Source organism: Euprymna scolopes, chromosome 32, assembly GCF_053919585.1.
Source record: "Euprymna scolopes isolate OS-2025 chromosome 32, ASM5391958v1, whole genome shotgun sequence".
Taxonomy (NCBI): Eukaryota; Metazoa; Mollusca; class Cephalopoda; order Sepiida; family Sepiolidae; genus Euprymna; species Euprymna scolopes.
This window is the reverse complement of record NC_136513.1, coordinates 92,195,965-92,213,164: the sequence shown is the minus strand read 5'-3', so window position 1 is coordinate 92,213,164 and position 17,200 is coordinate 92,195,965. Positions and strand designations below refer to the sequence as shown.

Here is a 17,200-nt window from a genome sequence, read left to right as displayed (position 1 = left end):
GAATTCAAAATAATTGATTTGAAAAACAGGTCACCATTTTACTTTGGGAGATAACCCTGTACATGGGGTTGCAGTTGGCTTATTCATGTCCATGCTTACAGGGCAAGTGTCACCGCCATTGGCTTGAATGACAGCCTCAAGGTGATCACATATCAGGTGACAAGTCATCATCACTATGTTCAAATTAATTGGTTAAAATCGTTTAAAAATGATTATCTTTATAAAAATAAAACTACTTGATCAATTTACATAATTTTTGGAATATGATCTTTTCATTCAGTTATGGGCATATACATCAAGATTTTTCTGTATTTTTGTTTTATATAGGGGGAATTCTGGACATTCACCAAAAGGTAGCATCATCCCATATTATAATAAAGGTGTTTATACAGAGAAAAGCACAGATGAAAATCACATTTCAAAATAAAACCCTTTATAACCTACTTACATATCAAGCAACAATAAGTATCCTCACCAAAAATTAGGGAAAATTATCGAGTAGAATTATAATTAAAAGTAAAATCAATTTTACCATATTTTGCATGATTCATCATTGGCCCAAGAGCAATTGTTAAGAGTTATGTAAAACAGGAGATTAATTTTCTAAATGGTTGTACTCCAAAGTAATTTGAAAGCCCTTCCTTCATCATTCTTAACATGGAGAAGGGTATATGACTTTTCTTTTTCAACTATTCTGAACTTTCATCTAACAATATAATAAACATTTTGAAATTTTCTTAAATGATAGACTGATTTATCTCTCCTGTTTTACAAAAATTACTTGCGTCTCATAGGAGTGTTTTGATGCATAAGCACTGAAATAAATGTTATTTATTGTGTTCGCCTGTGACTCTTGTGAAATAATATTTACCTGCAGGATCATTCACCTCTTTGTAGTTTTGGCCGACCTCAAAATTTGATAACGGAGTGCTGCAAGCTGTAGAGAACGGCATCACCTTGAAATGGGGAAAGAAAAGAAACAAATTGATGTGATCATGTCGATTACTAGAGTGACAAGACATAAGACGAATATACGAAAATTAATTTAAATGAAAAATCTCAGATATAGATTGACAAATAATATTTATTCATATATTTACAAATGAAATAAGAATTTATTATTTCTTTTTTTTGTTTGTTTTCTTTAACGGCATATCAACCCTTTGTGGATTATTTAATGCCGAATCCAGTTGTTTTGGGAATAGTATTCGATGTTGTATCCAGTTATTTTAGCGTTCCATTTGTTGGATTGATGTGAGTGGCTTCTTTTTGGTTGAACAAGCATAGATTATTTTTATTTATTAGATTTTCAATTGTTTTTTTTGATCCGTTTCCTTGCATCCCTATAAGGTGTTGTGACTATTCAAGTCCCCTAGGAAAATAAAAGGTTTGGGTATTTGCCCTATTAAATTCTCCAATTCATTTTCATCTATTTGTTCATATGGAGGTATGTATAATTTACTTTTATAATGAGGATATTAACTGAAACTTCTGTGATGCATCTTCACTCAAGTCTACATTCTGAAAATGAATGCAGGGGACATAACTCTTCTCAAAATGAGAAAAGGAACAATAGTTCCTATTTACAATGCCTCCCCACAGGACAGAGTTAGACATCAGGGTCGTTTTTTAATGTGGAGAAAAGGAACAAAAATAAAAATGTCTGTCATGAAACAAGAAACTGAAGTGCAGCATCTGAAGAACAGATACTACACTTTGATCTTGAGTTACTTTCTTTTATTTCACAAAAACGTTTATATTGATTTTCTAGATTAATCTGTTTTCATCTAACACAAAAGCAATAAAAAACGAAATTTGATTACAATTAAAGAAATACGAATTTAATTGAATAAAAATGAGAGGAGGAAAACATTTCGCACTAATACACTTGAATTAATTGGAATTTTTGATTTAAGATTCGGAAGAAGTAGGGAAAAGAGAAGACAATCGAAAATTTAATGATTTTCTAAAAACAATTTTTACCGTAATTCAAAACAAGTTCATTAAAAACGAATTACAACTGGAAGAAGAAAAAATTATTTAGATGAAAAATGCCAAAAAAAAAATCAGTATATTTTAGAAGGGTTGCAGTTTGTTTTTTTTCAAATTGATGAAAGTTAAATTATGTTTTTTCTTTTTAAAATTTCTTCAATAAAATAAATCTCTATGATGTATGTGCCAGGAAGAAAAAATTATTTAGATGAAAAATACTAAAAAAAAAAAAAATCAGTTATATTTTAAAAGGTTTGCAGTTTTTTTTTTTTTCAATAACTTTATTGATGAAAGTTAAATTATGTTTTTTCTTTTTAAAATTTCTTTAATAAAATAAGTCGTGCTCATGCAGTTTAGCAAAGATATTAAAAAAAACAAAGATAAAAAAAAATCTTTATGATGTATGTGCCCGTTTTGGAATGAAGTTCTCATAAAAACATTTTTTAAAAAAATGGATTAATTTGATAAAGTAGTTTTTTTTTTGTTTTTTTTTCAGAGGAAAATCAAGTTTTAGCTAAACTCATTGTAATGCAGTCATCTTGGCAATCTCAGCTACGAAGGAGGAGGCATGAGGGGGGATATCTAATTATTTAAGTTTGCCAAAATACACATGAAGTTGTAATAATTTTATTAATAAATTTAAAACGATTTTTGGAAAGAAAAAAAACAAAAAAAAAAAACAAAGAATTAAAAATAATCTCATCAAATTTTGGCAAACTTCAAGAATTAGATGCAGTTATCTCCCCTGGTGCCCCTCCTTTTCGTAGCTGGAAATTGCCAAGATTGCTTTGTCGTGATCGGTTTCATTAAAATTTGATTTTTCTCTGGAAAAAAAAAAAAAAACTATTTGATTAAACTAAGCAATTATTATTTTTTTTTTTTTTTTTGAAAACTTCATTCCATAACGGACATGTAGGTACATCAAAAGGATTTTTCTTCATCTTCATATTTTAATATCTTTGGTAAACTGCATAAGCACTAAATTAGTCTTAGGAATTGTAAGTCATTTTAAAATATTTCGATTGTCTCCTCCTATCCCTACCATAACACTTCAGAAGAAAAAAAAAAAAAAAAAAAAAAAAAAAGGAAAACACTTCAGGTTTGCTAAATTTGAATTTATGTTTCCTCTCCAAGTTTGTTAGAATTTTAGAAAAACTCATCAACTAAATGAATACTCCCTTACGACATAAGATGGTGTTGCTTTTTTTTGAGGAAGAATCGTATTTGTGTAGTAAATTCACAAAGCAAAAGTTGAGCTCCATTTAATGATTATTAAATGAAAATGGATTGATGGTGATAAAAAAAGTGAAATTTGTACAAATCTCAATTTTCTCTAAGTTTTGTGTTCCCAGCCTCATAGATAAATTTCCATAATATATATATGCAAAACAGTTTCACAACAAAAAAGCAGCCTTATATATATATATATAAAGTGAACGTGTCTCTGTGTGTGTGTGTTTACATTTCCCTACACAATAACTTTGTCAATTTTAAGTCTACAGACTCGAAATTTGATATACAGGGTACAGAGATTTGCAAAAATCTTTGTGATCAGTTTTCAGCCAGAAATTTATCTGTTAAGGGGTCAAAGTTCAACGATTTAACCTTTTGCAACTCTACCAAACTCCGACAATTTTTGGTCTAAACACTTGAGATTTTAGATATGGGTTCCTTGGACATGGATCTAACTTAATAACTTTATTTGAGGGCCAAACAATAAATGTTAAGGGGTCAAAATTTAAAAAATTGACCGCTTTTTTTTTTTTTGCTCAACATACACCTCCAAACACCTGGGCAACACCGGGGTGAAATACTAGTATATATCTAAAGTATCATTATATATATGGTATCTGTGATCATGATACCATACCACCTCACCTGGGATTAACTTCTTTTATATATAGGGGGTGGAGGGAGGGATTGTGTAATATCTGTTCTGTCGTTATGATAGCATGCTCCCAGACATTACCTTTTCCTTGGGAAGGGCTGTGTAGTATATGTTTGTTAGTCATATATACTAGCAAAAATAAATGCAACTTATCTAGATATTTTACTGCAATTTCACAGGCTATCCAATCATAAATTTCACTATTTCGTAATGAATTTTATAACAGGATAATTTTGTAAATTTTCATTGTATACTTTTCAATAATGTCCTTTTCTTATTTTTTTATTTCAATAAATCGCTTCACAATAAAAATACTAAAAAACAATAAAAGTGAAGGAACCGATTTGTCATTGCTTGCGAAAGTTAGGAAGTACGTTAGCTGAAACCGTGTCTGCATATAGAGCACATGCGAATTTTGGTCAGTTGCGAAAAGCCGGACACTTACCTTATAACCTTTGTAAACCATTCCTTTGAGGTAGAGCTGTCGGAACATATACCACACCGATTCCATAAACGATGGATACAGTGTCTTATAGTCATTATCAAAATCTATCCAACGTCCAAGACGGTTGACAATGAACTAAAATTAAAACAAAAATTATATAAAGTTGAATTTTTGTTCTTCATTTTGCTTTAATTCATGTTCATATAAAAACAAAAAAAGAAAAACAGAAAAGGAAAAAAAAAACAGAAAAGGAAAAAAAAAATAGAAAAGGAAAAAAAAAATAGAAAAGGAAAAAAAAAATAGAAAAGGAAAAAAAAATAGAAAAGGAAAAAAAAAATAGAAAAGGAAAAAAAAATAGAAAAGGAAAAAAAATAGAAAAGGAAAAAAAATAGAAAAGGAAAAAAAATAGAAAAGGAAAAAAAAATAGAAAAGGAAAAAAAAAATAGAAAAGGAAAAAAAAAATAGAAAAGGAAAAAAAAAATAGAAAAGGAAAAAAAAAATAGAAAAGGAAAAAAAAAATAGAAAAGGAAAAAAAAAATAGAAAAGGAAAAAAAAAATAGAAAAGGAAAAAAAAAATAGAAAAGGAAAAAGAAATAGAAAAGGAAAAAAAAATAGAAAAGGAAAAAAAAAATAGAAAAGGAAAAAAAAAATAGAAAAGGAAAAAAAAAATAGAAAAGGAAAAAAAATAGAAAAGGAAAAAAAATAGAAAAGGAAAAAAAATAGAAAAGGAAAAAAAATAGAAAAGGGAAAAAAATAGAAAAGGAAAAAAAATAGAAAAGGAAAAAAATAGAAAAGGAAAAAAATAGAAAAGGAAAAAATAGAAAAGGAAAAAATAGAAACAAGAAAAAATAGAAACAAGAAAAAATAGAAACAAGAAAAAATAGAAACAAGAAAAATAGAAACAAGAAAAATAGAAAACAAAAACAAAATGAAATGACTAAGAATGGTAGTCCAAATAATCCAAATTATCACTCTTCATCTAACAATTTCAAAATAAAGAAATTACATTTTTCTGCAAATTATCAAACTTCAAAATGTTATGAATTAATTTTAGATTAAAAAAAAAAAAAGTTTTACATCAATTGGTATTTTATGAATACAATTCATCATCATCATCATATTTAGATTAAGATCCGTTTTACATGCTAACTTATCTTCTGACCCAGTCTCTGTTTACTCCTCTGTCTCCGTATCATTTCCTGACATGTTTTCCTTGACCTTCCCCAATGAACTGGACCTGCTACCTCAACTGTTTTACATCATCTAACTCAAAAAGCTTTCATCCATACTTTCAATACCATCAAAGCTTCTTGTTCTACACACATTTTCCTATACTGTTCAGATTTAATCTTCCCTGGAGCTCTCAGATTAAAGCCTATCTTTAAGACTCACATTACACATCCAGTATTCTCCTAGTATTTCTCTCCCATGCAACATGTCCTCAACCCTCATTACCCAGATTTCACTTCCATACATTGTGATACTGTGTACACATACTTAAGAGAATTTTCCACTGGTCAACAGTGGTAACGCTCTGCTGGTTAGTAATGGTAAAAGTTCCCTGAACTTACTCCACACATTTATAATTACTTCAATTACACTAGCACTTGTTCCTTCTTGTGCTCCAATCATACTAATAAAACTTTAACAACCTCGATAACTTTGCAAAATTTAAATTGTAATCTTTGCGTCATAATTTGTCCATTCATATGAATATTTAAATCTTTTCCGTTATAACACAAAACAGTCGAAAACTTGAGTTTTCATTAAAATACAATGATATTTATTTTTATGCCAATTTCAACTAAAAATAATATTACCTACCTGTCATGTCACATTTAATTAAATATTACTGGAATATTACATAAAATAAGCAATTCTAAGATTCAACAAAAAAACGATTTCACAATATTCGTTCGTAATATGTGCCGTAAACACAAGGGAAATAACTCATTTCCCCAAAATTGGCCAAAGTTTTGTTTTTTTTGAAGTTTCAGAAATTAATTACCTCCCCTGCTACTATGAGCGCAATTTAGTTTAGTTTAGTATGTAAGCAAAACTTGCAAATAACAAAGAGCGGTCAACAGGCCAAAATCAAAGTGAAGTATCTGTTCTTCAGATGCTACACCAACTTTGTTCTCTCTCAGTAGAAAGGTAATCCTTTACGACTGAGAAAATTTTTGTTTTTGTTCTTTTTCCTCCACGTTAAAAAAGCAACCCTGGTGTCCAGCTATCTCGTGGGGAAGCAAAGTAAATAGGAACAAAAACTGAATAAGTGGAGAAATAAAGACGAAAACCTCATTGGAATTTTCATCGAAGTTGGTTTAGCATCAAAAGCAAAACTTGATTGTATAAAAATTACCTGTTCATGCTCAGAGGTTTAAGATCAAATCGGCAGGGTTTTTTTTTTTTGGTTTTTTTTAATGTAACATCGGCCTTTTAGAATGATCAACAGGGGGTGCAAAAAAAACAAAGCGAAGAAATAATTTTTTTTTTTTTGTCTACCTACCCGCCATTCTTTAGAATAGCGCATGACGATTTTTCGACATTCTGCGTTGTAAACAGCAATGCCCATCTTTTCCACATCTTCGGGTCCTTTGATGTCCAAAAGTTTATCAATTTCAAATTCCTGCAGCAAGGAAAAAAAAAAAAAAAAAAAAATTTTTTCTCTGATAAAATCTTGCACAAAATTGACAATTTTTTTAACAAAGAGAAAGGCGCATGCAAAGGAAGAAAAACAGAGGGCCCGTGTTTGCTTAATGCAAAGAAAGATACTGTATATGCCGGGAACAGAGAAAGAGAGAAAAGGGAAAACAGGTGAGACATACAAGAAAAAGGAGAAAAAAGCTCGGCATGTCAGTTATAATTGAAAAATGTATATTTGTTGACTAAGAAAGTGATAAATTAAAATTGGTAAGTCAGAATTAAAGTTTTTGTGGTTAAATACAATGACCCCACTCAATCTTCACTCTTCAATCCTGCAGTCCAATGCACTTCTGACAGCAATTGCTTCTGCCAAACAAAAAAGACACCCTCTCTCCCAAATACAGGCTTTTTATAGGACAAAACCGTCCAAAGTTATTTGCATACTCTTCCCATGATCTTTAGTCTATAAATAGACGCAGCGGCCATTCTCTTCTTCTTCTTTCTTCTTCTGAAGCGGGCGTTGCCAGTGGTAAAAGGTTTGCACGATTTTTTTTTTTTTTTTACTACAGTTTTATATCTCAGCTTACATGCTTTTTAGGTCCAACTTCTAAAATCTCACGATATATATATATCACAGAAATAAAATCATCATAGGTCATACTCATACAAGAGCTAATATGAATTATTGGTGCTTATGCAGTTTAGCAAAGACATTAACAAATGAAGATAAAGAAAAATCTTTATGATGTACTGCTTGTAAAGAAATGAAGTTTTTGTAAAAAGAATAAAAATTTAATGAATTTTAAACATTAAATTAAAAAAAAAAAAATGAAAAAGAAAATCGCTTCATTTGATAAAATAGTTTTATTTTTTTTACAGAGGAAAATCAAATTTTAGTGAGACTGATCATGACGCAGCAATCTTGGCACTTTCTAGCAACAGGGTGAGGGGAGCCAGGGGAGATAACTCCATTTAATTCTTGACGTTTGCCAAAACAATTAAGTTCTAATTAATTTTATTAGTAAATTTTGAAGTGATTTTTTGCAAAAAAAAAAAAAAAAAAAAAACTGAAAGAAAAAAGGAATACCTAAAAAAATTTAGTCTTATTGCATTTTCACCTCAAACAAGGCATAGTACCACTTTGATGTAGGGGGGCTACTATCTGGGACATAATTGCAGGGATACTATGTAGGGAGTTGAGCAGCAAGACGTCTGTTCAGATTACACTTGAACTTCTGCATGTCAGTACAGTCAGGGAAGCAGGAACCCGAAAGGGAATTCAAAAGTCTAGCAGTTCTGGGGGAGAAACTATAAGAGTAGAAGTCTTTTTGGCATCTGGGGATCTCTACTGTATAGGGGTGCGATTTTGTTGCTTGTTGGAAGTATTTACATCGAGGGGGCACAAGGGCATGTAGTTTGTAAAAGCATATACTATTAAAATACAAAACAGGCAGCGGGATGCAACATTTCATCGATAGGACAGAGGCTGAAGCCTAGCTGACAGTTCAGGACCTATCAGATTGGTAACTCTCTTTTGAACCCTGTCTAGGAGTGAGAGTAGTAATACACATGAAAAAATTGAAATAGCTTGAAATATTTCAATATTGGTATGCATAGAAAGAACTTGATGAGCTAAGAAAGAATCTTTTTAAATTTTTTAAATCTGATTAAAATTAAGGAAGTTATGGCTATTTTTGTGCCTCACACGTTTGGATATTTTCCCCTCTTTAAGACCATATGCGTTTCGTCACATTTTTTACACTACTTTTTCAGTAAAAATGTCATATCTTTATTAAAACACAAGACTAAGAAATGAAATTTACTGTATAAGTGTATTTTTGTACAAGGAATCAGAATATGCAGCTGAAAATCTCCCAAAGTTTATGGTTTCCAAATAATCTGCAGTAAATGTGCATAAATATGCAGCAATTCCTTAAAAATGCCATGTAGCCATAAACAGAAAAGAAGTTGGAGAACTCAAAGTTGAATTGTAATGTGCTTTATGTACAAAAAACTTAAATCTAAACATAAGACCATTTAAAAATGAATATATTGCAATATTTCTTTGGTATTATTGTAGATTAACACCTTCTGTTTAACCCCACTCAACTCCTTCTGAACACCCCTCCAAAATGTGATTCTACCTTTTTAGGAAATTATGTATAAAATGTCATGAAAAGCTTTAATGAAAGATAAACAAATTATTTTAGAATGGAATGTAAAATAATTTCCTATTACAGATCATTCTAGCATTTTAGGGCAGTTAACTGTTTTTTTTTCTATGGGGAAAATATGCAAGCTTTTTTTTTTTTTTTTTAAGACGATTATGTGTGGTTTTAAAAGGGTTTCTATGCAATGAGAATATGGGGAGGGTTGCCATTCGGACTTTGAATTAATTGTAGGGCTAAGGAAAATTATGTGTGAACATACTAAAAACTTGACAGAGACAAAGCTAACAAAAACAATATTAGAGGGGGGAGCGGTTAGTTTCACAAAAATTTAATGTAAAATAATTCACCATTTCCTGGCCATTCTAGCATTTTAGGACAGTTAACTAATTTATTTTTATGTGTATTTTTCTTTAAGGAAGGATCTATTTTTTGTTTGTTTGTTTTAGATGCTTGTATGTGGCTTACAGAGGTATTTTGTTGGGGGGAGGGGGGCTTGCCACTCGAACTTAGTGTTATTGTTAGGGTTAAAGAGTGTTTTAGGAGGAGACTTGCCACACATAATTTGGATTAGAGGTGAAGTTAAGAGAGCTTTTTTTCAAAGAGAGCGTTCATCACTCATATTTACTGTTAGCGGTTCATAATTATTGGCTTTATATTATATATTTAGTTTTAATTTAATAAGAAACTGCGTTGAGAAATTTCAAAGAAAATTCCATAAATTTGTTGATTTCTATTTTCGAGGTTGAAGGTGTTAATTCCATAGGCCGTTTATACTACGCTGGAGCAGGTTGTAAAAATATCTTTCGCTTAATAAGTAGAAAAAAAAAATTAACGAAATAAAAAGCTTCCTAATTGTAGTTTGATGTGTTTTCTAACTGCTTTTAAAATTTCAAGAATATTGATATAGATTTTGAGGGTTTGTATTACTATACACATAGATTCGAAAAAGTTGTCAAAAAAACAAATATATAACAAATAAATGTTATCAAAAGCAAGTTACTTTTCTACCTAATTGGATAATTTTTTAGTGTTTTTATTTAATGTAACATGTTTATTCAGCTTGAAAACAGTGTTTACCGATGTTTTGGAAAATTTTAAATGGCGCCCGCCTCTCTTGAAACGGTAAGTTTGGGGAAAAGAGTTAAAAATAAAAAAGTAGACAAAATACTGCTAGAAACTCGCTCAATATATGTTACCGTGACATAGGCTGACATATATTCGGTGAGTTTTTAACAGTATTTTGTATAGTTTTTTTTTTTAATTTTTAACTCCTTTTCTCAAACTTACCGTGTCAAAGAGAGTCGGGCCGGGCGCTATTTTTAATGTTCCAATACATCGGTAAACACTGTACGTTTTTCGAGCTGAATAAACATGTTACATTAAATAAAAACACTAGACAATTATCCAGTTAGGTAGAAAAGTAACTTATCTTGCCTTTGATAACATTTATTTGTTATATATTTGTTTTTTGACAACTTTTTCCAATCTATGTATAAACGAGATTTTGATACTTATTTTGATTTTGAAAAAAAACATTTGTGGCTGTTCGCAGTAAAACATTGCTTTAATTCGCTGTTCAAAACTAATTTAAAGAATAAAAGTGCATGCAAGCTATATATCTACAAAAGTTTATTTTGTTTTTTTTTAACCATGTTTTTAAATTTGACGAAAAATGTGAGAAATTGCAACAGATTCATACTGTACACTCTTTAACCCTTATCCTTGAGTGGCCTCTTGGCCTTGATAATGAGTTGATACCTATGAAAAAAAAAAAAAAAAAAGAAAAAGTCCAATGTGAACAAGTTCTAATTGAATCGTCCCCCTAAGTAATCCAAGTTTCAAAATTCCCACTGTTTACTATGCTAAAATCACAATGACTAATGCATAACTATTAACCCTTATCCTCGAGTGGCCTCTGGGCCTTGATAAGTGGTGACACTCTTGTAAAAAAAAAAAAAAAAAAAAAAAATAATGCCGAATTGGTTGGGATTGTTATTATACATTCTGAAAACCGAATAGTTCTAAACTAATGTTATTCTGATAACAAAATAGCTCTAATTAAACATAAGAACATTTATATTCATATTTTCATGTTTTTCTTAATTCGTTCTTGAATAAAAATTAAAGAACGCGTGTTGTTTACACTGTGCTATTACTGATTCTACAGGCTGGAGCTGCTGCTGCTTCTAGTAATACTAACTTCATTTGACCAAATTCGAGAAATAGAAACAATTTTTTTTTCGGGTAGGTCCTTTTAAATTATCAATTACCGCGGTCCTACTCAACATAAAATAATACTTTTAATTGATAAAGATAGTAAAAAGATTGATTTACTTACTACTGGGTGTCCGAAGAATTTTTTTTTCAAAATGTTCGATACTCGGCATATTAAAGTCTTATTTTTAACACGACAAAAAAAGAAATGGTCAAAAATATTTCGGACACTTGACAGTATTAAGATTAACACCTCTTCTTATTGATTCCCAAATTTCATGATGAAATTCTTCACACAATCACGGTACGGACCTTTAGAAAACGGGGGGGGGGGGTCATTACAAAACCTTACCGAAAACGCCATTTTATGACGTTCACATTTTTATCACTTTATTTGCTCAAAACTCTTAAAATATATAATGTACATTCATATTTATTAATCCATTTGAAAGTATATTCATTTCCGAACAAAACAGTAGTAATTTGAAGACTTGAAGTGCTTTGGTTTAAAAAATATGGCTATTTTAGTAGAACTACCTTGAAATCTGTGATTATCCAAAGCGTTTTTTCGTCCGTGTGTATTACTAGTGAGAGACTAGAAGCAGATGCACCAGCCCAAATGTGACAACAATACTTCATACATGAGCTAACAGTGGCCTTGTAGAAGTATAGGATATTTTAAGGTATAAGTCGCTTTCTAGCACGGTAGAGAGAGCCCATCTTTTTTGCAGCAGCCTTGGCAATGATCTCAGTGTATTTATTCCAACTCATGTTCTCTGTGAACGTTAAGCCGAGGAGTTTGATTGAAGTACTTTTAGGTAACATATCATTAGCCATAGCAATCAGTGATTGAGAAGGTTTCTCGTAATTATTAAAGGAAAGAAGCTTAGTCTTAGCAGCATTCAATGTCACCATCCATTTTTATCTCCATTCCACTATAGACTGGAGATATTCCTTTAAGGTTTCCCCCATTGCCTTAGATATGTGTTCATTCATTTCCCCTCGTGCCTGTTATAGAGCATCGTGTTATCAACAAATATGCCCATCTTAGAGACAATTTGATCAGGAAGGTCATTTATGAATATCAAGAATAATAAAGGTCAAAAGATCGACCCCCTAAGGTACACCCGCATTTATATCATATTGTTTTAACGTATGACCATCGAGGACAACCTGGATTTTTCTCTCATTTGAGAAGGATTTAATTATGTTAAGTATTCGTCGAGTGATACCATATAATCTGATTTTCTTGAGAAGACCCTTATGCCATATTCTGTCAAAATCCTTAGATATATCTAGGTCTACGGCTCTACCTTCCCCTGCTTTGTCCAGTGCATGGTTTATACGTTTAGAGATTAGTTATATGCAATAGAACGAGCTTGCCTAAATCCATACTGTTGGTCGGACAGAATTTTAGCAATTGTAAGGTGATGGACTAGAGCTTGTTTAATTATGGACTTAAATATTTTGGCGAAAAGTGGGAGGAAGTTAGTGGGGCGATAATTTAATGGGTTATTTCTTTTGCCAGAATTCTTGTAAACAGAAGCAGTTTTCTAGCAGTCAGGAAAGCAAGATTTGTTAAGGCATTTGTTGAAAAGTTTGGAGAGAACTGGAACAACCTCAGCGGAGTATTTTTTAAGAGTACAGCCAGGATGAGATCAGGTTCACATACTTTTGAAGTATCTACGTTTTTTATATCATGTACTTGAGAAGAGGTGATTTTCATATTATCTAGTGTGATTTCTGTCCGCAAAGGAAAATCAGGAAGGGAGTGGTTTGCTGGGTCCAATATAGAGTTTGAGACAAACCAACTGGCAAGCATGTTAGCCTTCTCAGTTGCCGTACAAACAACCTCATGATTGTTTGATAGTGGGAGAATTGTTGATTGCCCATTATTTACTACATTATTGTTGGTTGGTTGGTTGTTTTTGTTTTACGGCATATCAACCCTTTTCGGGTTATTTAATGCCGAATCCAAAGATTTTGAAGAAAATTTTTTTAATAGAATATATTTGTTGTTTTCAAATCAGTTTCTATTTAACCCATAGTTGGAACCCTGACAGGTACTACCACTCCGGCTCAGAGTAGACCTGGGAGCAATGGTAATTAAAGGGTGACTCCACACTCCCTAAAGCCCGCAAGCTGGGGCCTCACCACTGGATATAGTTTAAGGTCATATCCAGGACCTACATTATTGTAGATTTTTCAGAAATCATGAGTTCCTAATTTCTGTGCTTCAATGCGTTTTCTGGTGGTTTTGGTGTATTCTCTCTTAGCTGTCGTTATTTTTTTTTCTTACAATTACTTCTAGCTTCTATATACTTCTGTTTGTTTGTCCTGGACTTATGCCGGATAAATCTGCAATATGCATGCTGCTTTTGAGTAATGGCAGCTGCGCAAGTAGAAGTAAACCATTGGGGTAAGTGGGGTTAGCTAAAGAACTTCCGTGTCAGAACATGTGCTTCAACTGCCGCTTTGAACCATTCTGATTTGTGCACTGTTCTGCAAAAAGAGAAAAGATATTTCCCCATGGGGCATCTGAGGTCAGTAGGCATCTCCAAACCATTGTATAGAATGTCATCATTGTACAAATTAATTAGTGACATCATCATTTTGTGTGTTTACTATAGTCTGGGCCAATTTCTATGGAAGATCATTTATGCAAAAATTTATGAATAAATAAAATGTACAATAAAAATGGATAAAAAACAATATAAGACATCTTTTGTAAAACAAATAGTTTCTTTAATAACAAACTACACAGATGATAAAATTAATTTTAACCTGTTCTGTTGATACATATATCTAAAAGATGCTTCTGCTTACAGGCGTCCATACTTTTTTTTGAAAAAAAAGTGCAAAATATGATTATAACCCTATTTCATTTTAAATAATCAAATCCAAACAAATTTTTTTTAGTCAATTTTGCTTTTGCAGTTTTTATTATCTCAAGAGTCATATTCTTTATGAATATATTTTTTTATTATTGGAAACCTGCTATATAAAAAAATCTGTTTAAACTGAAATTAATATCATTTAAAGCTTTTTGAAAATAATTGTTTTTTAGAAGTGATTTTTTTTGTTGTTGTAATTCAAACAATTATATTAGAGAAAAAAAAAAATTATCAAGGAAAAGTGTTTATTTTTTTTTAACATAATAATATTGATTTTATCAATGTAGAACACCTAAAAAAAAAAAAAATTCCTCTAATATATTTAATGAAACCTACTTTTATAATGTAAATTTATTTAATACTGAATAAGTATCGAAAATTTCAGGAAAATATGACAATTATTTGATTTTTGGTAGATTTTTAAAACATGGGTATGTCTATGGCTTAAAAAACGTCACTACAGAGGAATGTTGTTTTAAAGTGTCGATAATATAAACACGATTTTTGTCTCGCATTTTCATTATTTTTGTATACTGTAAAAATTTTTTTAAAATATATTAGTTTATTTGAAGCTTCTTTTAAATGGTAAAAAAGTTAAAATGATATTATTATATTAAATTATAGTTACATTGTGTTACATACAGCGGGGGTTTAAACTGTGGTGCACATTGGAGGTACCTAGAGGTCAGAAATAGTCAAGGGAGAGTGCTGTATCTATGCTGTCAGAGACTTGGTTGATTAGCATACAGCCCTGGGTCGAGGGACAGCGGTAAAGAAAATATAAGTAGCTAATGCTATATTGCAGGTTAAGTCTAAAGCACATGAAGGCCTGGTCATTCGATTCTAGATTTGATTCTCTAGTCAAGGGGAGGGCGTTTCAAATATAGAATTCAAGTTTGTGCATATGTCTGTCAGAATCCTTACAGGAAAGTGGGAGATAACCAGGCATGTTAAAGTGATTAGAGAGGATGGAGGAGTATAGGTTAGTTTCACTTAGCGCCAAGATATCCGGGGAGTTTGCTAGGAGAAATGATTGAACATCATCTAAATTAGTTCTAATTCTAAGCTCGTGTATATTTGTCAATGTAAGCCATAACAGAGGAGGCGAATTGATTTTGTTTGAGTTTATGCCTGGTTTGTTTGTAATTTTTGAATGAACTGTAATTTTATTCTTTTTAAAAATTTCAGTTTTAGTGTGAGAGGTGCTAGACAAAGTGATTGTGCAGAATACGAAACATGCAACATCAGCTGACTCTTCATCTGGATTATGGCCTCGGGAAAGCCCACCAGAGATGGGTGCAGGGCCCCTTTCCATGCACAACATAGCACTACAATCATTCTGATATTATACAACTGATGATGGTGCAACCGCTCTACTAAGGAGTTAGGGCTTGTGTACTGTTAGTCAGAATACAGCAGCAAGACAAACTGTCAAACCGGCACCCTCAATTCATCAACCCAATCCAATTGCATTGGCATATATGACACTCAAGCACCCCCAAGATGCCCAGTTTTGGGGGATGGGAATGTGGCGGGAGTGGGGAACGGTGTTTATCGCCCTAGTCAGAAAACAAGGTCTAACATTGGGTGTTTTTGTAGAGTCCCTGTGATCGCATCTCTGCGCCTGGTTAATATCTATTCCTTAAACAGTTTAGATTTGCAAACCAGTAATTTGTTAGAATCACCAGCTCTAGGAAAGGTCATTGATCAGGACTGAACAGACCTCCCTCCTCCTTTATTTAGTTTCTAGTGAGGTCAGTAGCACAGGTTTAGCTTTATAGTTTCCCTTCTCATAGGCAGATGATCTGAGAAGATTTATGGGTCCATCGGTACCAAGAGAGTTAGCACTGCGCCTGGGTCCTAAAACAGGTATTTCTGCGACCCCACTTGGGTAGTTATGATTGAGTTATTACTAAGGTCATATATCTACGTAAAAGTTACTCAAAATAATTGAAAAGCATTTTACTATGTTTTCCATTTCATTGTTAATGGAAAAGAGGGGGGGGGTAAGTAAAAAAGCAAGCGATGGAAGCATCTAGAATTGCAATTGGTTGATTTTAAGAGAGGAGTTAATATATGGTTAAAATATTGTTCATATATTAGTTCAAGAATAGGATAAAATGTTAAAGTACGATTCAAAGTGATTAGGAATTAAGACAAACTCTGGATATTTAAGTTGATGGAAAATAAAAATGTATCTATTCAATATAGATTTAAGTAAGGATATAATTATTATTAAAAGTACATTTCAATACACATAACTGTAAGTAAAGTATAAGCTATGGAAAATTCACTATGAATAATCTATATATATAAAAGCGAAAATGTATGTATGTACGCTTTTCCTCGATGTCCACAAAAGGCTTCTTTCAAAGAAGCGCTCGCTCGCTTCACAACTTCTTAAAACTTTTTATATCATCTATAAATTGTAATATTTCAGAGTTATCCACGGAGCTCGCCTGTCTATTTAATTTTATTGACTTTCAAACGTTAATTATTTGACATTTCCTGCATCGGCACGCGTTACATTCGGTTTTCGGTATAAAAAAAAGCGAAACTCGACTCTAATCACAGGCCGAAAGCCAGTTGTCTCAAGAGAGCTAAGTAACGTTTGTTCAATGTCGACTTCGTCATATCAGACTGTAGCTTTCATTTCACTCCTCCTAATAAACAGGGAGCGGGTTTTTAAAAACAAACAAGCCGATTTATTCACCTCATTCAAAACTGTCCCACACAAAATCTGAATACCTATAGCCGTCACGTCAATCAAAAACGCGCACCTGTTTGTTTTTTTAACTCTTTACTATATTCCAACTGCGCGTCATGAAGGCTTCGTTTTTTTTTTCACATTTTCGGGTTTTTTTCACATACCCCGAAAAACACCTGGGCAACGCTGGGTACCCCTCGCTAGTTAGATATAAATAGCAATATGGGCATATTTACAGTAGAT

The 17,200-nt window shown here is 31.8% G+C and overlaps 1 protein-coding gene across 1 annotated transcript in view; it reads right to left on the bottom strand.

The window, feature by feature from the left end:
* Nucleotides 1–17,200, bottom strand: part of LOC145256495 (isoleucine--tRNA ligase, cytoplasmic-like) — a 146,629-nt gene that overhangs the window by 80,947 nt on the left and 48,482 nt on the right. The window contains exons 4-6 of the mRNA XM_080115445.1: nt 6,835–6,954; nt 4,326–4,460; nt 872–956 (exon numbers count right to left, since the gene is read on the bottom strand). Coding sequence (XP_079971571.1) covers nt 872–956; nt 4,326–4,460; nt 6,835–6,954 — 340 coding nt within the window. The remainder of the gene's footprint in view (nt 1–871; nt 957–4,325; nt 4,461–6,834; nt 6,955–17,200) is intronic.